The following is a 21,831-nucleotide window of genomic DNA, read 5'->3' on the forward strand; positions in this document are numbered from 1 at the left end:
CAGCCTAGCAGCCCCCAGCCAATCACCTCCTGCAGAGTGCCCTGGGAGCGGGAGAGACAGGGTTAATGCAGCGATGCCATTGGTGCTTCAGTGGTCTACACAGTATGAAGGTAGCAGTAGAACAGTAGAATTGAAGGTGTTAATGGAAAAGGAAATCCTCGGTTATATATATATAAATTATATTGTACAGCGACAGCTGGTACTTTAGTTGGGAGAAATCACCTGATCGTGTATGAGGTAGATACTGCAAAGAAAAAGCCTTGTAGCCAAAGGCATCAACTATCAAAAAGGTATATTCATATCTCTCTGTAAAGCTCTCAAAGACTGGTTGGCTGCATCAGGAGCTCAAATCAAATTTTATTGGTCAACGCATCCCCATGAAAAGGGACTTTTACGGCAAATATTCATTTGTTTATTTAACCAGGTAGGCCAGTTGAGAACAAGTTCTCATTAACAACTGTGACCTGGCCAAGATAAAGCAAAGCAGTGTGACACAAACAACAACACAGAGTTACACATGGAATAAACAAACATACAGTCAATAACACAATAGAAAAGTCTATATACAGTGAGTGTAAATGAAGTAAGATTAGGGAGGTAAGGCAATAAAATAGGCCATAGTGGCGAAATAATTACAATTTAGCAATTAAACACTGGAGTGATAGATGTGCAGAAGATGAATGTGCAAGTAGAGATACTGAGGTGCAAAGGAGCAAAATAAATAAATAACAGTATGGGGATGAGGTAGTTGGGTGGGCTATTTACAGATGGGCTATGTACAGGTGAAGTGATCTGCAAGCTGCTCTGACAGCTGGTGCTTAAAGCTAGTGAGGGAGATATAAATCTCCAGCTTCAGAGATTTTTGCAATTCGTTCCAGTCACTGGCAGCAGAGAACTGTGAGGAAAGACGGCCAAAGGAGGTGTTGGCTTTGGGGATGACCAGTGAAATATACCTGCGTAATCAACATATCCCCAACAGTTATGTGACTGTTGCAAGAATAAGCTACATAAAAACATCACATCAAGTCCTTCATGCACAACACATGGCTTCATAATTTACCTGCACATGGTCCTCCAACAGAACGCACAGACAGAGAGAGAGAAGTTAGTAACGCACAGACAGACAGAGAGAGAGAGAAGTTAGTAACGCACAGACAGAGAGAGAGAGAGAGAGAGAGAGAGAGAGAGAAGTTAGTAACGCACAGACAGACAGAGAGAGAGAGAAGTTAGTAACGCACAGACAGAGAGAGAGAGAGAGAGAGAGAGAGAGAGAGAGAAGTTAGTAACGCACAGACAGACCGAGAGAGAGAGAAGTTAGTAACGCACAGACAGAGAGAGAGAGAGAGAGAGAGAGAGAGAGAGAGAGAAGTTAGTAACGCACAGACAGACCGAGAGAGAGAGAAGTTAGTAACGCACAGACAGACCGAGAGAGAGAGAAGTTAGTAACGCACAGACAGACCGAGAGAGAGAGAAGTTAGTAACGCACAGACAGACCGAGAGAGAGAGAAGTTAGTAACGCACAGACAGACCGAGAGAGAGAGAAGTTAGTAACGCACAGACAGACCGAGAGAGAGAGAAGTTAGTAACGCACAGACAGACCGAGAGAGAGAAGTTAGTAACGCACAGACAGACCGAGAGAGAGAGAAGTTAGTAACGCACAGACAGACCGAGAGAGAGAAGTTAGTAACGCACAGACAGACCGAGAGAGAGAAGTTAGTAACGCACAGACAGACCGAGAGAGAGAAGTTAGTAACGCACAGACAGACCGAGAGAGAGAAGTTAGTAACGCACAGACAGACCGAGAGAGAGAAGTTAGTAACGCACAGACAGAGAGAGAGAGAAGTTAGTAACGCACAGACAGAGAGAGAGAGGTTAGTAACGCACAGACAGAGAGAGAGAGAAGTTAGTAACGCACAGACAGAGAGAGAGAGAAGTTAGTAACGCACAGACAGACAGAGAGAGAAGTTAGTAACGCACAGACAGAGAGAGAGAGAAGTTAGTAACGCACAGACAGAGAGAGAGAGAAGTTAGTAACGCACAGATAGACAGAGAGAGAGAAGTTAGTAACGCACAGATAGACAGAGAGAGAAGTTAGTAACGCACAGACAGAGAGAGAGAGAGAGAAGTTAGTAACGCAGTAAAGACTTCCATTTACAAATCAAAACATCCTGACAAGGGCTGCACGATATGGTTCGAAAAATCTAATTGCAATTTTTTTTCCAAATATTTCTTTTTCTTAATCAAAAACACTTCGGTTGCCAGGTTGGCGGAACCAGAACCCCTCCCCATACGTAAAGAACATATGAATGCATGACTATAAGTGTCTTTGGATAAAAGCGTCTGCTAAATAGCATATGATATTAATATATATTATGTTATTATAGAAATAGAATGAGTAGGCTCTTCTAATTCTATGGTTGATGTTGGTTGGCATGAAAACGAATGAAAAAGTCAGTATAGTAGGAGTTGTGACAGAGTAGAAACCAAAGTGTTGGTCAGTGTTTCCCAGGGAACCCTAATCACATTTGAATTGAGATGTTATATTTAGTAAAAAAAATATTACAAAAAAAATAAATGTTTTATTGTCATGCGAGATAGGTGCAGTGAAATGTGTTGTTTTACAGGGTCAGCCATAGTAGTACAGAACCCCTGGAGCAAATTAGGATTAAGTGCCTTGCTCAAGGGCATAACGATTTTTCACCTTGTCTGCTAAGGGTATTCGAACCAGCGACCTTTCGGTTACTGGCCCAACGCTACTCTATAACCGCGAGGCTAGCTGCTGCCCGTTTAAAAAAAAAAAAAATTTAAATATGCTTCACCTATTCCTCTCTAATTCAGAGCATGATGTTGCACAACCAACATGCTGGCAACAGCCTGTATTAAAGCTAACGTTTCCAGGTCAGATTTGCCCTAGCGCAATAATCTTTGCTAGCTCAATGCATTTAGCTAGCTAGTTAGCAATTAGCGGCTACCGCAAATGTTTTTTTTAGACATGTGGAGGTTTTCTAAGACTAACTAAGTAGCGGTTTGCAGAGATAAAGATACAACAAAACTATTAGTATAATACAGAAAACATGATTGATATGAAGAAGCAAAGTTGAAAGCAGCATCGTTCTTGTTTCTTGACTGCATGGGCTAGCTAACAGAAGTGTGCAGACTGAAGCAGCCATTTGTTCCTGATTGAGTGACAGGGGGCGGGGCTTGGTGCGTCAGAAGCAAGCAACCGCATGAGAGGAGGAGGAGGAGACTGGAGTGAGACGACAGAGTAAACTAATAAAAATGTGTTACACGTAGCCTTTGAGAGAGAATACGATACGGATATTGCACATGTCGATATCGCAATTTTGATTACAATTTTGATTCATTGTGCAGCCCTAATCCTGACTCTCATATTTTCAAGCATCCTCTTTAGAATTCTCAAAAAAAAGAAAAATCACAGGCCATTAAATCTGAGGAGAGCCTTAGAGATAACCATGATGATCAATGGAAACACTGAACACAGGGAGGAGGCTGAGTAGAGCTGTCTTAATAACAGCGTACAGCACACAGTAGCAGGGCCAAGTCCAGACGGTGGTAGCAGTACCTTGTGGGAGGTAGGGGAGCTGCAGTGCGAGGGGGAACAGGGGGCGGCCAGGCGGTCCAGGTGAGCCATGATAACCACAGCCGTCTGTCTCAGGTCGATAGCCAAGTCATTGTCCTGGGGCAGCGTCAGGTAGCGCAGGAAACTCTCATTGGGACTCAGAGGGGCCCCCAGGATCTGGAGAGGAAGAACACAGGAGAAAACGACTGTGAACTAAAAAAGGTGGTACAGAGCCTTCAGAAAGTATTCATATCCTTTGACTTATTCCACATCTTATTGTGTCACAGCTTGAATTCAATGGATTCAATTGATGTTTTTTCTCATCCATCTACACACACAATACCTCACAATGACGTCACAATACCTCACAATGACGCCACAATACCTCACAATGACGCCACAATACCTCACAATGACGCCACAATACCTCACAATGACGCCACAATACCTCACAATGACGCCACAATACCTCACAATGACATCACAATACCTCATAATGACAAAGTGAAAATATGTTTTTTCGAAAATGTTACAACATATATTGGAAATTAAATTCAGAAATATCTCATTTACATAAGTATTCACACCCCTGAGTCAATACATGTTAGAATCACCTTTGGCAGCGCTTGCCATAGATTTTGAGCCTGATTTAAAGTCCAAACTGTAACTAGGCCACTCAGGAACTTTAAATGTCATCTTGGTAAGCAACTCCAGTGTAGATTTGGATTCTGTTTTAGGTAATTGTCCTGCATCTCCCAGTGTTTGTTGGAAAGCAGACTGCTTCAGGTCTTTTCCTCTAGAATTTTGTTGCCTGTGCTTAGCTACATTCCATTTTTTTATCCTGGAAAACTCCCCAGTCCTTAACTTTTACAAGCACAGCCATAACATGATGCAGCCACCACTATGCTTGAAAATAGTGTTTCATTGGATTTGCTCAAAACATAACACTTTGTATTCAGGATAAAAAGTTAATTACTTTGCCACATTTTTTGCAGTATTACTTTAGTGCGGGGGGGTCAAAGTACGGGCCGTGGACCATTTCCGGCCCGCCGGGCACACTAGAGCGCGATGGGACAAGGAAATCTCAGCCTGCCAAACCCTCTCCTGACACGGCCAGCTGTGACACAGCCTGGGATCAATCCCAGGTCTGTAGTGACTCCTCAAGCACTAAGCACTTTCTCAGTTATGAGTTATCTACTCAGCCCTGTACTGTAGTTCAATACCAACTCTCGCTCCTCTTGTTGTTGCTTTGGGGGCCTTTGCGCCCCATTTAGAAATTACACACGGGGAAAAAAACTGTCTCACAATAGGGTCTTTTACATATATTTTCTATATATGCCTTAGACCGCTGCTCCACTCAGGAGGACCCCACAAATTGACCCCCCCCCCCAAATTTTTTTTTTGTTGCAGTCCTCAGTTGAATTTCAAAATCCCGATGTGGCCCTCGAGCCATAAAGTTTGCCCACCCCTGCTTTAGTGGCTTGTTGCAAACAGGATGCATGTTTTGTGGAGGGTTGGTCATACCAGGGATCATTTAGATATTACAATTTTAGGAATAAATATATATAAAAAAATATATTTATGAAACATTGAATTTGGCCTTACTGCTATTAGCCCATAGAAACACATTGAATAACAGATTCACTACATGGAACAAACAGATAGTCAACAACAAAAATACAAAAAGAAGTTTGTTCTACAGTGTCCTATATCTGATAATATAAGACAGATCAGGAAAGTATTAGAAAAAAAATTGACATATTTAATCCCTTATTTTAGACACTAAACGACTTTTATATACACTTCCATTCCTGTTGTAAACTGGCTACCTTCAGACTAGTCTTGTGAGGGTTGTGGGCGTCCCTAGAGGAGTCATATTACTGTGTAGCCCAATCTGTTCGGACGCTACAGACATTACGGATGTCTCCTGGTCTGACAAACACTGCTCTAGCTCTGTCACCTTTCACCTCAGATGGGATGTCTCCTGGTCTGACCAACACTGCTCTAGCTCTGTCACCTTCCACCTCAGATGGGATGTCTCCTGGTCTGACAAACACTGCTCTAGCTCTGTCACCTTTCACCTCAGATGGGATGTCTCCTGGTCTGACCAACACCGCTGTAGCTCTGCAACCTTCCACCTCAGATGGGATGTCTCCTGGTCTGACCAACACTGCTCTAGCTCTGTCACCTTCCACCTCAGATGGGATGTCTCCTGGTCTGACAAACACCGCTGTAGCTCTGCAACGTTCCACCTCAGATGGGATGTCTCCTGGTCTGACCAACACCTCTGTAGTTATGCAACCTTCCACCTCAGATGGGATGTCTCCTGGTCTGACCAACACTGCTCTGTCACCTTCCATCTCAGATGGGATGTCTCCTGGTCTGACAAACACCGCTTTATCTCTGTCACCTTCCACCTCAGATGGGATGTCTCCTGGTCTGACCAACACTGCTCTGTCACCTTCCACCTCAGATGGGATGTCTCCTGGTCTGACCAACACCGCTCTTGCTCTGTCACCTTCCACCTCAGATGGGATGTCTCCTGGTCTGACAAACACCGCTCTGTCACCTTTCACCTCAGATGGGATGTTTCCTGGTCTGACAAACACCTCTGTAGCTCTGTCACCTTCCACTGCAGAAGGCTGATATCGGCTGATAACAGATATCTATCAAATCAGATTTTATTTGTCACATGCGCCGAATACAACAGGGTTAGACCTTACTGTGAAATGCTTCCTTACAAGACCTTAACCAACAATGCAGTTAAGTAAATACATTTAAGAAAATATTCACTAAATAAACTCAAGTAAAAAGTAAAAATAAGTAACACTACAACATAACAATAACGAGGCTATATACAGGGGGTACCGGTACCGAGTCAATGTTAACCCTTTGACGCGTACGATCACGTATTTGTGATCCTTGTTGAGTGGTACGATCACAAACACGTGATTGGAACAGTTGCAACAGGACGTATGATGCAACAACTGCATCTAAACACCATTGTTGTCTGAAAAAAATCTAAACAATGTTTTGTATCGATGGGATTCTTCAGGTTTACCTTTTATTGTAAAAAATAATAATTACAAACTTCATCATCCAAACATAACACGGAACACATCCACAGCTAAACTCATTTCATAAACCAGTCGAAATAACAGGTTTTTGCTGACAAAAAAACCAAAAACATAACTTGTTTACAATGTAATATTGTTTAGAAAAGAGATGCGTCAGCTAAGCTAACAGAAGCTAAATTCTTTATGATGGCAGCCATGTTTGTTTATGTTTGACTTGGCGAAAACTCCCTAATCCCAGAATGCCATTCCCTATAAAGATGCAAATAAACAAAGTCAAAGATGGCTGCGCTCATTGCCTGAAAAATATGAACTAAACGTTTGCCACCTTTCAGCATATTACAAATCGTCAATGTATTGTTACAGTGTATACAAGAACCAGAGCACATGACTTGACAAGTCGTTTACCGTTTTTGACAAATCCCAAAGCAAATAAAACGTTTTCACCTCATAGATCATCACCCCAAATACAAGCCTGCTGCCTAGCCTAGCCGTAGCGCGAAAGCTAAACAGGGATGAAACCATTTTAGGGGGGTTTGTGGGGGGGGTTCATTTCATTTGTGGGGGGTTTTCAAGTCCATGAGGGGTAGAAATGGGGGAAGGCATCATGGGGGGATATGATGCAGGAAATATTACTATGATGGAGTATTTATCAATAAATGAGGGGCTAACACAAGAGAAGTATATACACAAAATAAAAATAAAACCCCTGGAAAGGGGGTCTGAGCTCGGAACCCTGAGGTACCAAAGTTACAATCTGATGCCGTGTTCAAAACAACTGGGAACTGGGAAATCTCTGACTTCCGTTCATTCAAGACAACTGTGAACTCTTGAACAAATGTCCCAGTTGGAGCTCGTTTTTCCCAGAGTTCACAGTTGTCTCGAAAGCACCATAAGTCAGTTGAGTGAACTATCCTTTGTTATAACATCTTTGGTCTGACAGATGCTTATGTGACAACCAGAATGCATTGTTTGATGTCAACAAACATAGCGCCACACATAGCTGGCAAATAGCTTAGCATTAGCTCATCATAATGAGTGCAACATTCAAATAGCTTAGCATTAGCTCATCATAAATCAGTACAACATTCAAGTAGCTTAGCATTAGCTCTTCATAAATCAGTACAACATTCAAGTAGCTTAGCATTAGCTCTTCATAATCAGTACAACATTCAAATAGCTTAGCATTAGCTCATCATAAATCAGTACAACATTCAAATAGCTTAGCATTAGCTCATCATAAATCAGTACAACATTCAAAAAAATTATTTTACACACATCATATGCAAACCTGCCAACCCTGTCCAACTTTTTAGAGTACCACACGTGCATGGCCAATTATAGAAGTGTACCAAATCAAGGCTATACAAGGTTGGAATACTTTCTTTCTGGACAGCGTTCCATTTACACATGTGGTAAAAGTCACTGACAAGATCTAGTTAGAAAGAACACAAAGGGCCTTTATTCTTGGAGTTTTTTTATTTTATTAAACAAATAAGTTATTTGTTTAGGTACAAAACGTAAAAAACGTCTTATCCACGATACAAATATTTGAAGCAGAACATCAGTATCAAATAAACGCACACATGTCTAAAATCGAATTTGCAAGGAAAACAACAATGATGGCAATGGTAGGCGCCAGCCAGAAAATGTGCTGGGGGAAAATGCTAATTATATTTTCGTGGGGCGCGGACGTCGACCTTAGGGGTTTAACATGATTTATTAATGACGACCTCATCTCTGTACCCCAACACATACAATTATCTGTAAGGTGCCTCAGTCGAGCAGTGAATTACAGATTCAACCACAAAGACCAGGGAGGTTTTCCAATGCCTTGCAAAGAAGGGCTCCTATTGGTAGATGGGTAAAACATTTAAAAAGCAGACATTGAATATCCCTTTGAGCATGGTGAAGTTATTAATTACACTTTGGATGGTGTATCAATACACCCCGTCACGTCAAAGATACAGGCGTCCTTCCTAACTCAGTTGCTGGAGAGGAAGGAAACTGCTCAGGGATTTCACTATGAGGCCAATGGTGACTTTAAAACAGTTACGGAGTTCATTTCCGTGTCAAAATCCCCATAAAAATCAGTCTGTTTAAGCTATACCGGAGCGTCAAGTCTCGGTCCAAAAGGCCCCTTAACCTTCTCAACCGTGAGTTCCAAATATCTCTAATCGCGGTTTTTTTTCTTCATACGTGTAATATCAGAATGCTCTTACTGTTCCAAAATGTGATTGTTACCCAACAGGACAGTTACCTGCGCTGCCCTCGAACCAAGGCGCGCGGCCCTCAAACCAAGGCACGCTGCTTGCTAATTATCTATAGATTATGTCTCAACTTGTCAATTTCAAATGATTTTCGAACAATAGTTTGAATTGAGGTGTGTTCCGTCTCTTTGTTAATTCACAGTAGCTCATTTCACTGTTGCTGACAATTTATGTTTGAGGTTTTACTGAGCCAGACAAACTTCTCTCTTCAACAAGAGCCCCAGCACTTCCCAAGTGTTTCCACAGATAAAGTATGAAAACATTGCCCATCTCTCGTCAGAAGAGGCCTTGCACAAACATTTTCCCCCAGCACATTTTCTGGCTGGCGCCTACCATTGCCATCATTGTTGTTTTCCTTGCAAATTCGATTTTAGACATGTGTGCGTTTATTTGATACTGATGTTCTGCTTCAAATATTTGTATCGTGGATAAGACGTTTTTTACGTTTTTTTAAAACTGATCTTAAAAAAAAAAAAAATCTACTTTTACAGAAAATACAGGCCCCGAGCTCACCTCCATCTCCTCATCGGGGCTGGGTTCCTCCTTGCTGCTGTGGATGTTGTGAAAACGCTGCAGGAGAGGGAGGAGCGGGGCGCTAGTCCCCTGGGTGGAGCGCTCATTGTCCATCTCCCTGGTCCCACTGTCCCACAGACGCAGCAACAACAGGACGGCAGAAAGCAGCTGGCTGGAGAAGAGAATAGAGTAGTTAGAGTACTATAAATATGGGCATGGTAAGTGCTGTCCCACACAGACGCAGCAGGACAGCAGCTGAGCTGGCTGGAGAGGACCGGCCAGAGAGGCCAGGTACCGTACGATATGAGGGGTGTGGTAGGTGAGGTCACAGAGAGTGAAACCCCAAAAGTATTTTATTGTTTCCTCGTCTCCACCTCAAAAGACATTGGTGATGTTGACACCTAGCCACTTAGCTAGCTAGTTTGGAAACCACATGAACAGCTGGGACCCCTGAGCTGAATATCATTTAATTAAACACATCTTACATTTCTTACAGTTATACTTACGTAGCACGTACCCCCTCCCCCCAAACCCCCGCGAGGGGTAACCCCAACCCCCCAGTCCTAGAGTTGAGTACCAGTACGTCGTCAGGAGGAGGGGTCCTACCTCAGTACCAGTACGTCGTCAGGAGGAGGGGTCCTACCTCAGTACCAGTACGTCGTCAGGAGGAGGGGTCCTACCTCAGTACCAGTACGTCGTCAGGAGGAGGGGTCCTACCTCAGTACCAGTACGTCGTCAGGAGGAGGGGTCCTACCTCCGTACCAGTACGTCGTCAGGAGGAGGGGTCCTACCTCCGTACCAGTACGTCGTCAGGAGGAGGGGTCCTACCTCAGTACCAGTACGTCGTCAGGAGGAGGGGTCCTACCTCAGTACCAGTACGTCGTCAGGAGGAGGGGTCCTACCTCAGTACCAGTACGTCGTCAGGAGGAGGGGTCCTACCTCAGTACCAGGAGGAGGGGTCCTACCTCAGTACCAGTAGGTCGTCAGGAGGAGGGGGTCCTACCTCAGTATCAGTACGTCGTCAGGAGGAGGGGTCCTACCTCAGTATCAGTACGTCGTCAGGAGGAGGGGTCCTACCTCAGTATCAGTACGTCGTCAGGAGGAGGGGTCCTACCTCAGTATCAGTACGTCGTCAGGAGGAGGGGTCCTACCTCAGTACCAGTACGTCGTCAGGAGGAGGGGTCCTACCTCAGTACCAGTATGTCGTCAGGAGGGGTCCTACCTCAGTATGTCGTCAGGAGGGGTCCTACCTCAGTATCAGTATGTCGTCAGGAGGGGTCCTACCTCAGTATGTCGTCAGGAGGGGTCCTACCTCGGTATGTCGTCAGGAGGGGTCCTACCTCAGTATCAGTATGTCGTCAGGAGGGGTCCTACCTCAGTATCAGTACGTCGTCAGGAGGAGGGGTCCTACCTCAGTACCAGTACGTCGTCAGGAGGAGGGGTCCTACCTCAGTACCAGTACGTCGTCAGGAGGAGGGGTCCTACCTCAGTACCAGTACGTCGTCAGGAGGAGGGGTCCTACCTCAGTACCAGTACGTCGTCAGGGTGAGGGGTCCTACCTCAGTACCAGTACGTCGTCAGGAGGAGGGGTCCTACCTCAGTACCAGTACGTCGTCAGGAGGAGGGGTCCTACCTCAGTACCAGGAGGAGGGGTCCTACCTCAGTACCAGTAGGTCGTCAGGAGGAGGGGTCCTACCTCAGTATCAGTACGTCGTCAGGAGGAGGGGTCCTACCTCAGTATCAGTATGTCGTCAGGAGGAGGGGTCCTACCTCAGTACCAGTACGTCGTCAGGAGGAGGGGTCCTACCTCAGTACCAGTAGGTCGTCAGGAGGAGGGGTCCTACCTCAGTATCAGTATGTCGTCAGGAGGGGTCCTACCTCAGTATCAGTATGTCGTCAGGAGGGGTCCTACCTCAGTATGTCGTCAGGAGGGGTCCTACCTCAGTATCAGTATGTCGTCAGGAGGGGTCCTACCTCAGTATGTCGTCAGGAGGGGTCCTACCTCAGTATCAGTATGTCGTCAGGAGGGGTCCTACCTCAGTATCAGTACGTCGTCAGGAGGGGTCCTACCTCAGTATCAGTACGTCGTCAGGAGGGGTCCTACCTCAGTATCAGTACGTCGTCAGGAGGGGTCCTACCTCAGTATCAGTACGTCGTCAGGAGGGGTCCTACCTCAGTATCAGTATGTCGTCAGGAGGGGTCCTACCTCAGAGTGCCCCTCTGTACTGCCAGCTCCAGCAGGATGGCCAAGGCCAGGTGTTGGTCCTGTAGTGGGATGCTGCCTTTGGTACTACCACTTCCATGGACATCACTGAAAACCAACCACACAGTATAAATAACACGTCACTGGCAGAACCATGGACATCACAAGACAACTCAGACAGCAGGAAGGCCTGAGGAACTGGCCAGAGGTCAGTGCTGGGAGTTAGGCCAGGACAACTCAGACAGCAGGAAGGCCTGAGGAACTGGCCAGAGGTCAGTGCTGGGAGTTAGGCCAGGACAACTCAGACAGCAGGAAGGCCTGAGGAACTGGCCAGAGGTCAGTGCTGGGAGTTAGGCCAGGACAACTCAGACAGCAGGAAGGCCTGAGGAACTGGCCAGAGGTCAGTGCTGGGAGTTAGGCCAGGACAACCCAGACAGCAGGAAGGCCTGAGGAACTGGCGACAGGTCAGTACTGGGAGCTAGGCCAGGACAACCCAGACAGCAGGTACTACTGACCTGAGGAACTTGGTGGCTCTCTCCACGACCTCCAGCCAGACGGACGACACGGTACCCTCGTCAAACAGAGTGGCTTCTGGGAGGGCCCGTAGAGCGTCCAGGGACTCCTGGAGGAGCTCACTGCACAGGTCCGCGTCGTCACCTGATCAAAGAACCAATATGTTAGACACACAGGACACTAGGGCTGGGAATTACCAGGGAACTCGCAACGAGATATTATCACCATACTTAGACGCCAATACGATATGTATTGTGATTCTCACGATCCTATATGTATTACGATGTGATACAGCGATTTGATGTTCAGAACATATTGCTCTGTTGCAAAGACAATAGATAAATGACAAAATTTTTTTTAAAAATCAGTCATGGAAATAAAAATGCTGAAAACATGTTGGCTCACGATTTAAAAACAAGATGAAAAATAATTGCATTTTGGTGCAGATACAACATTTATGAATAAATTAACTATATACATTACATGACCAAAAGTATGTGGACACCTGCTTGTCCAAAATCTCATTCCAAAATCATGGGCATTAATGTGGAGTTGGTCCCCCCCTTTGCGGCTATAACAGCCTCTACTCTTCTGGGAAGTCATTAATATGGAGTTGAACCCCCCTTTGCTGCTATAACAGCCTCCACTCTTCAGGAAAGTCATTAATATGGAGTTGGTCCCCCCTTTGCTGCTATAACAGCCTCCACTCTTCTGGGAAGTCATTAATATGGAGTTGGTCCCCCCTTTGCTGCTATAACAGCCTCCACTCTTCAAGGAAGTCATTAATATGGAGTTGAACCCCCCTTTGCTGCTATAACAGCCTCCACTCTTCTGGGAAGTCATTAATATGGAGTTGGTCCCCCCCTTTGCTGCTATAACAGCCTCCACTCTTCTGGGAAGTCATTAATATGGAGTTGGTCCCCCCTTTGCTGCTATAACAGCCTCCACTCTTCAAGGAAGTCATTAATATGGAGTTGAACCCCCCTTTGCTGCTATAACAGCCTCCACTCTTCTGGGAAGTCATTAATATGGAGTTGGTCCCCCCCTTTGCTGCTATAACAGCCTCCACTCTTCTGGGAAGTCATTAATATGGAGTTGAACCCCCCTTTGCTGCTATAACAGCCTCCACTCTTCTGGGAAGTCATTAATATGGAGTTGGTCCCCCCCTTTGCTGCTATAACAGCCTCCACTCTTCTGATGGAGAGGAAGCTGTATACAGACTAAGTGAAAGGTCGTGTCTAGACGATGGAGAGGAGACTTACCAGACCTCCAGGCTCGTCGTAGGAAGGCAAAGGCGAAGGAGAGAGCTGCTCTGGAGCCAACTCTGGCCAGACCCTCCACACCTTTACTGGCTGGCCGGGGGCTAGAGAGAGAGAGAGAGAGAGAGAGAGAGAGACACCTTTACTGGCTGGCCGGGGGCTAGAGAGAGAGAGAGAGAGAGAGACACCTTTACTGGCTGGCCGGGGGCTAGAGAGAGAGACACCTTTACTGGCTGGCCGGGGGCTAGAGAGAGAGAGAGACACACCTTTACTGGCTGGCCGGGGGCTAGAGAGAGAGAGAGAGAGACACCTTTACTGGCTGGCCGGGGGCTAGAGAGAGAGAGAGAGAGACACCTTTACTGGCTGGCCGGGGGCTAGAGAGAGAGAGAGAGAGAGACACCTTTACTGGCTGGCCGGGGCTAGAGAGAGAGAGAGAGAGAACACCTTTACTGGCTGGCCGGGGCTAGAGAGAGAGACACCTTTACTGGCTGGCCGGGGGCTAGAGAGAGAGAGAACACCTTTACTGGCTGGCCGGGGGCTAGAGAGAGAGAGAGAGAGACACCTTTACTGGCTGGCCGGGGGCTAGAGAGAGAGACACCTTTACTGGCTGGCCGGGGGCTAGAGAGAGAGAGAGACACCTTTACTGGCTGGCCGGGGGCTAGAGAGAGAGAGAGAGAGAGACACCTTTACTGGCTGGCCGGGGGCTAGAGAGAGAGAGAGACACCTTTACTGGCTGGCCGGGGCTAGAGAGAGAGAGAGACACACCTTTACTGGCTGGCCGGGGGCTAGAGAGAGAGAGAGAGAGAGAGACACCTTTACTGGCTGGCCGGGGCTAGAGAGAGAGAGAGAGAGAGAGACACCTTTACTGGCTGGCCGGGGGCTAGAGAGAGAGAGAGAGAGAGACACCTTTACTGGCTGGCCGGGGGCTAGAGAGAGAGAGAGAGAGAGACACCTTTACTGGCTGGCCGGGGGCTAGAGAGAGAGACACACCTTTACTGGCTGGCCGGGGCTAGAGAGAGAGAGAGAGAGACACCTTTACTGGCTGGCCGGGGGCTAGAGAGAGAGAGACACACCTTTACTGGCTGGCCGGGGGCTAGAGAGAGAGAGACACACCTTTACTGGCTGGCCGGGGGCTAGATAGAGAGAGACACCTTTACTGGCTGGCCGGGGGCTAGATAGAGAGAGACACCTTTACTGGCTGGCCGGGGGCTAGATAGAGAGAGACACACCTTTACTGGCTGGCCGGGGGCTAGAGAGAGAGAGAGAGACACCTTTACTGGCTGGCCGGGGGCTAGAGAGAGAGAGAGACACACCTTTACTGGCTGGCCGGGGCTAGAGAGAGAGAGAGAGAGAGAGAGACACCTTTACTGGCTGGCCGAGGGCTAGAGAGAGAGAGAGACACACTTTACTGGCTGGCCGGGGGCTAGAGAGAGAGAGAGACACACCTTTACTGGCTGGCCGGGGGCTAGAGAGAGAGAGACACACCTTTACTGGCTGGCCGGGGGCTAGAGAGAGAGAGAGAACACCTTTACTGGCTGGCCGGGGGCTAGAGAGAGAGAGAGAGAGACACCTTTACTGGCTGGCCGGGGGCTAGAGAGAGAGAGAGAGAGACACCCTTTACTGGCTGGCCGGGGCTAGAGAGAGAGAGAGAGAGAGAGAACACCTTTACTGGCTGGCCGGGGGCTAGAGAGAGAGAGAGAGACACCTTTACTGGCTGGCCGGGGGCTAGAGAGAGAGAGAGAACACCTTTACTGGCTGGCCGGGGGCTAGAGAGAGAGAGAGAGAGAGACACACCTTTACTGGCTGGCCGGGGCTAGAGAGAGAGAGAGACACCTTTACTGGCTGGCCGGGGGCTAGAGAGAGAGAGAGAGAGAGACACACCTTTACTGGCTGGCCGGGGGCTAGAGAGAGAGAGAGACACCTTTACTGGCTGGCCGGGGGCTAGAGAGAGAGAGAGACACCTTTACTGGCTGGCCGTGGGCAAGAGAGAGAGTGAGAGAGTGATACCTTTAACTCCAAGATGACATGACATGACTCAGATCAAGCTGATCATGTAAGGGGGAATGTTCCAGATGAATCACCCAGTCAGCGTATAGCTAACAGTGAGATGAGAGAACCATGGCTGCCGTTTCCTGTACTAATCACTTTCACTAGTGGATGAGCGTTTGGGTTTACAGCGTACCTCTTGTTGTCTACAATGGGTGGAGGCGGGCTGGGAGGGCTCTTCCAGCGGACCTTGTACTTCTCCTCCATCATGCTGTGGCTCAGGGATATGAGGTATCTCTCTAGGATGACCAGGCGCTGGCGTAGACGCAGGGCAGACAGCGTGCTCTTAGCCATCTGGGCCGATAGCTTCTGTTGGTCGTCTACCAGCACCATCAGACAGTCCTTCAGCTCTGTCTCATCTGAGAGAGAGAGAGAGAGAGAGAGAGAGAGAGAGAGAGAGAGAGAGAGAGAGAGAGAGAGAGAGAGAGAGAGAGAGAGAGAGAGAGAGAGAGAGAGAGAGAGAGAGAGAGAGAGAGAGAGAGAGAGAGAGAGAGAGAGAGAGAGAGAGAGAGAGACAGAGAGAGAGAGACAGAGAGAGAAAGACAGAGAGAGAAAGACAGAGAGAGACAGAGAGAGACAGAGAGAGACAGAGAGATCAGGTGCCGTGAGCAGTAGAAATACAGTTTCATTACCAAACATGACTCCTTTACTAGTTTCAAACTTATTTTGGGATAACATTTTGATTGTAAAACTACAGCCAATCATCCATAAAAACATAACAAGTTCAGCATCAGCCCTTCCAGTCGGTCTCTGTGACGGCCCTTCCGGTCGGTCTCTGTGACGGCCCTTCCGGTCGGTCTCTGTGACGGCCCTTCCGGTCGGTCTCTGTGACGGCCCTTCCGGTCGGTCTCTGTGACGGCCCTTCCGGTCGGTCTCTGTGACGGCCCTACGGCCCTTCCGGTCGGTCTCTGTGACGGCCCTACGGCCCTTCCGGTCGGTCTCTGTGACGGCCCTACGGCCCTTCCGGTCGGTCTCTGTGACGGCCCTACGGCCCTTCCGGTCGGTCTCTGTGACGGCCCTACGGCCCTTCCGGTCTGTGTGGGGGACCAGACAGGACAAAATAACAGATCTGAAATCCACTCAAAGGGATTCTCTGCTACTTCTGTATACTTTTTAACCAGTACCACTGAAAGTAGCGCCAAAACCGTTTTCCCCAGAAAATTGCGTACTACGTCACATACAGGGCCTTCAGAAAGTATTCATACCCCATAATGACAAAGTGAAAACATGTTTTTAGACATTCTTGCTAAATTATTTAAAATTAAATACACTACCTGACCAAAAGTATGTGGACACCTGTTCATCAAACATCTCATTCCAAAATCATGGGCAATATTCTTATTATTATGGGATGAGTTGAACCGCAGAGTGAAGGAAGAGCAGGCAACAAGTCCTCAGCATATGTGGGAACTCCTTCAAGACTGTTGGAAAAGCATTCCAGGTGAAGCTGGTTGAGAGAATGCCAAGAGTGTGCAAAGCTGTCCTCAAGGCGGCTACTTTGAAGAATCTCAAATATATCTTGTTTAACACATTTTTTTGGTTACTAAATGATCCCATGTGTTGTGACGTCTTCACTATTATTGTACGACGTAGAAAATAGTAAAAAATAAAGACAAGCCTTGGAATGAGTAGTTGTGTCCAAACTTTTGACTGGTACTGTATGCATGCATATATATACAAGCTAACTGACATCCGTCTCGATACAACACTGACGCTACAAGCTTGGCACACCTGTATTTGGGAAGTTTCTCCCATTCTTCTCTGCAGATCCTCTCAAACTCTGTCAGGTTGGATGGGGAGCGTCGCTGCACAGGTATTTTCAGGTCTCTCCAGAGATGTTCGATCGGGTTCAAGTCTGGGTCATTCAAGAACATTCAGAGACTTGTCCCGAAGCCACTTCTGCGATATCTTGGCTGTGTGCTTGTCCTGTTGCAAGGTGAACCTTCGCCCCAAGGTCCTGAGTGCTCTGGAGCAGGTTTTTAATCTTTCCTTTGATCCTGACTAGTCTCCTAGTCCCTGCTGCTGAAAAACATCCCCACAGCACAATTTTGCCACCACCATGCTTCACTGTAGGGACGGTGCCAGGTTTCCTCCAGACGTGATGCTAGGCATTCAGGCCAAAGAGTTCAATCTTGGTTTCATCAGACCAGAGAATCTTGCTTCTCATGGTCTGAGAGTCTTTAGGTGCCTCTTGGCAAACTCCAAGCGGGCTGTCATGTGCCTTTTACTGAGGAGTGGCTTCCGTCTGGCCACTCTACCATAAAGGCCTGATTGGTGGAGTGCTGCAGAGATGGTTGTCCTTCTGGAAGGTTCTCCCACCTCCACAGAGGAACTCTGGAGCTCTGTCAGAGTGACCATCGGGTTCTTGGTCACCTCCCTGACCAAGGACCTTCTCCCCCGATTGCTCAGTTTGGCCGGACGGCCAGCTCTAGGAAGACTCTAGGTGGTTCCAAACTTCTTCCATTTCAAAATGATGGAGGCCACTGTGTTCTTGGGGACCTTCAATGCTGCAGAAATGTTTTGGTACCCTTCCCCAGATCTGTGCCTCGAAACAATCCTGTCTCGGAGCTCTACGGACAATTCCTTCGACCTCATGGTTTGGTTTATGCTCTGACATGCACTGTCAACTGTGGGACCTTATATAGACAGGTGTGTGCCTTTCCAAATCATGTCCAATCAATTGAATTTATCACAGGTGGACTCCAATCAAGTGGTAGAAACATTTCAAGGATGTATTTTAAAGAACTACCAAAATGATTTTGTCAGACAACTCCACAGCATATTTAGCCAGCTACTATCTCAAAGACAGTACAGTATGGGGAACAAAGATAACGTTAGAGGGCTGTCTGTCTGTCTGTCTGTCTGTCTGTCTGTCTGTCTGGCTGCTCTACTGTCTGAGCAGAGATGACTCGATGACTTTAAGGAATTAAAAACAAAGTCATCAACAACAAAAAAATTAAGTAACATACCCAACTGAAATATGTTATTATTTCATAGTTATTTCCTTATTTTTCTATTGATGTCGACCCAATGTGGACCTGGTAGAGACAATAGGAATGTTTTGGCAATTGAATGTTCACTATTTTTGGCTTTGGAATTCCCATTAAAAAGAAAACAAAAAAAAAAACATTTTTAATGTCCTTTTTTAATAACCGAACCGGAACCGACCTAAAAAAAAAAAAAAGCACTAAAATCGCTCAGCGCTACTTGCATACAGTACAGTACTATAATCAGGACTGGACAGGAGAGACCAGGAGCCAACCGGCTAGGCTGGTCCAGGCAAGGACTCCCACCACCAAGTGCTTATCTCCCGCAGCCAGACATGCAACACCATGCTGCCACACCCAACCCTATGGATTGGAAACAGAGAAAGAAACCGACCAACCGACCGAGAGGCCGACATTTTGTATTTTTTAAGGATCCCCATTATTTTCTGCCAAGGCAGCAGCTACTCTTCCTGGGGTCCAGCTGAATTAAGGAAGGTGTACAATGTAATGTTTAAAAATATATTAATATATACACATTTCATAACAGATTTCACAATACATTTAGTGTGTTACCTCAGACCACTACTCTACTACCACATATCTACAATACAATACTGTTATTGTGTGTGTCTGTGTGTGTGTCTGTGTGTGTGTCTGTGCGTGTGTGTCTGTGCCAACGTTTGTGTCTCTTCACAGCCCCCGCTGTGCCATAAGGTGTATTTTTATCTGTTTTTTAAAATCTAATTTTACTGTTTGCATCAGTTATCTGATGTGGAATAGAGTTCCATGTAGTCATGGCTCTATGTAGTACTGTGCACCTCCCATAGTCTGTTCTGGACTTGGGGACTGTGAAGAGACCTCTGGTGGCATGTCTTGTGGGGTATGCATGGGTGTCTGAGCTGTGTGCGGTTTGGGGCTTTAGGCTGGGTTTCTGTACAGCACTTCTGTGACATCAGTTGATGTAAAAAGTGCTTTATAAATACATTTGATTGATTGATTTCAACATGTTAATATCTTTCACAAATTTAAGTAGCAATTTAGTCTCTCCTCCACTTTGAGCCAGGAGAGATTGACATGCATATTATTAATGTCACCTCCCTGTGTACATTTAAAGCTGCAATATGCCACTTTTTGGGTGACCTGACTAAATTCACATAGAAATGTGTGTTATAGATGTGTCATTCTCATTGAAAGCCAGTCTAACTGAAACGAACTGCAGCTCTTTTATTGACTGTTGCAGTGATTTCAGTCGCTGTAGTAGCTGACGTGTATAGTGTTGAGTCATCTGCATACATAGACACTCTGGCTTTACTCAAAGCCATTGGCATGTCATTAGTAAAGATTTTAAAAAGTAAGGGGCCTAGACAGCTGCCCTGGGGAATTCCTGATTCTAACTTGATTATGTTGGAGAGGCTTCCATTAAAGAAGACCCTCTGTGTTCTGTTAGACAGGTAACTCTCAATCCATGAAACCTTTTTCTTGAGTGGGCAGCTTGATGAAAGCCAGTCAATATTTAAAATCACCCAGAAAATATACCTCTGATATCACATACATGATCAATCATTTCACACATATTATCCAAATATTGACTTAACACTTGGTGGTGTATAGCAGCTTCCCACCAGAATGGGCTTTAGGTGAGGCAGGTGCACCTGTAGATGAAAACCTCTCTAATATGAACATACACGGAAAAACACCTCCACCATTGGCATTCCTGTCGCTTCTGAAGATGTTGAAACCATACATAGCTACCACTGTATAATTTAAAGGTATTATCTAAGTCAGTTTCAGTGATAGTCAGTATATGAATGTTATTCTTTATTATGACATGACTACACCCAGCAGAGCATACCGTGGGGTTTGGGGATAGGACCAAACTAGACCCAGCAGAGCATACCGTGGGATTTGGGGATAGGACCAGACTACCAGCATACCGTGGGGTTTGGGGATAGGACCAGACCCAGCAGAGCATACCGTGGGGTTTGGGGATAGGACCAGACTAGACCCAGCAGAGCATACCGTGGGATTTGGGGATAGGACCAGACTACCCAGCATACCGTGGGGTTTGGGGATAGGACCAGACTAGACCCAGCAGAGCATACCGTGGGGTTTGGGGATAGGACCAGACTACCCAGCATACCATGGGGTTTGGGGATAGGACCAGACTACCCAGCATACCGTGGGGTTTGGGGATAGGACCAGACTAGACCCAGCAGAGCATACCGTGGGGTTTGGGGATAGGACCAGACTAGACCCAGCAGAGCATACCGTGGGGTTTGGGGATAGGACCAGACTACCCAGCATACCGTGGGGTTTGGGGATAGGACCAGACCCAGCAGAGCATAGCGTGGGGTTTGGGGATAGGACCAGACTAGACCCAGCAGAGCATACCGTGGGGTTTGGGGATAGGACCAGACTAGACCCAGCAGAGCATACCGTGGGGTTTGGGGATAGGACCAGACTACCCAGCATACCGTGGGGTTTGGGGATAGGATCAGACTACCCAGCAAACCGTGGGGTTTGGGGATAGAACCAGACTACCCAGCATACCGTGGGGTTGGTGCTGGAGTTGGGAGTGGTACCTAGATTAAACACTAGACATGGCCTGCAGTCTGTCCAGTCATTGGATTGGCCTGCAGTCTGTCCAGTCATTGGATTGGCCTGCAGTCTGTCCAGTCATTGGATTGGCCTGCAGTCTGTCCAGTCATTTGATAGTCCAGTCACACCTCGCGTGCCAGGAGAGGCACACCACACCAACGGGAGACCAGTCTGACGTCATATAGGAGGGGACAGCCAGGTGGGGAAAGGGTCACTATTCTAATATCCCAGTCACATTTAGAAGTGGAGAGTTGCCAACACAGCACTGCATTATAACATTACACTATCCTCTGGGCTTGTATATAAAACAACAAGCAGCTACAACGGCCGACGTCAGAACTGCTATTAGCAAGAGACGCATTATTTAAAACCAGAAACATTATTTAAAACCATGACGATTTCGTCTGAGACAACATCTCAGACCTAAACAGCCGCCTACAAGCAGTAAGTCAAGTAGGGTTGCACATTTTGGGTAATATTCAGAGGTGGAAACTTTCCGTGGGAATTAACAGGAATATATGCCAATGAATATTAAATACCATTTAAAATATGTTTATACCATTGGATATATTTACCATATCATACGGAGACAGAAACATAAACATTTTACCTTATCATAAGTAGACATAATTGCAAATGATTAATTCCTTACACTAGAAATAAATGTTTTTATTTAGTTACGAATTTAACTTTAATTAAATGAGTTGACTCTTCACATGGAATCATTCCACTGAACCAGGAAAGGGAATATTGATCTCCAATGATCCATCACATCTCCCAAATACGTT

At 46.6% G+C, this 21,831-nt stretch overlaps 1 protein-coding gene across 10 annotated transcripts in view; it reads right to left on the minus strand.

Moving 5' to 3' along the window:
- herc2 (HECT and RLD domain containing E3 ubiquitin protein ligase 2) overlaps positions 1–21,831 on the minus strand; it is a 283,800-nt gene that overhangs the window by 244,469 nt on the left and 17,500 nt on the right. For 8 of the 10 annotated variants that reach the window (XM_045687211.1, XM_045687214.1, XM_045687209.1 and 5 more), the window contains exons 5-12: positions 15,595–15,817; positions 13,416–13,516; positions 12,156–12,297; positions 11,644–11,748; positions 9,438–9,609; positions 3,584–3,757; positions 1,061–1,075; positions 1–41 (exon numbers count right to left, since the gene is read on the minus strand). The exon at positions 1–41 is cut by the window's left edge and continues 148 nt beyond it. In XM_045687211.1, the coding sequence (XP_045543167.1) occupies positions 1–41; positions 1,061–1,075; positions 3,584–3,757; positions 9,438–9,609; positions 11,644–11,748; positions 12,156–12,297; positions 13,416–13,516; positions 15,595–15,817 (973 nt within the window). The remainder of the gene's footprint in view (positions 42–1,060; positions 1,076–3,583; positions 3,758–9,437; positions 9,610–11,643; positions 11,749–12,155; positions 12,298–13,415; positions 13,517–15,594; positions 15,818–21,831) is intronic. The other 2 variants (XM_045687210.1, XM_045687213.1) reach the window with 2 other exon arrangements.

This window comes from Salmo salar, chromosome ssa10 (assembly GCF_905237065.1).
Source record: "Salmo salar chromosome ssa10, Ssal_v3.1, whole genome shotgun sequence".
In the NCBI taxonomy this organism is placed as follows: domain Eukaryota; kingdom Metazoa; phylum Chordata; class Actinopteri; order Salmoniformes; family Salmonidae; genus Salmo; species Salmo salar.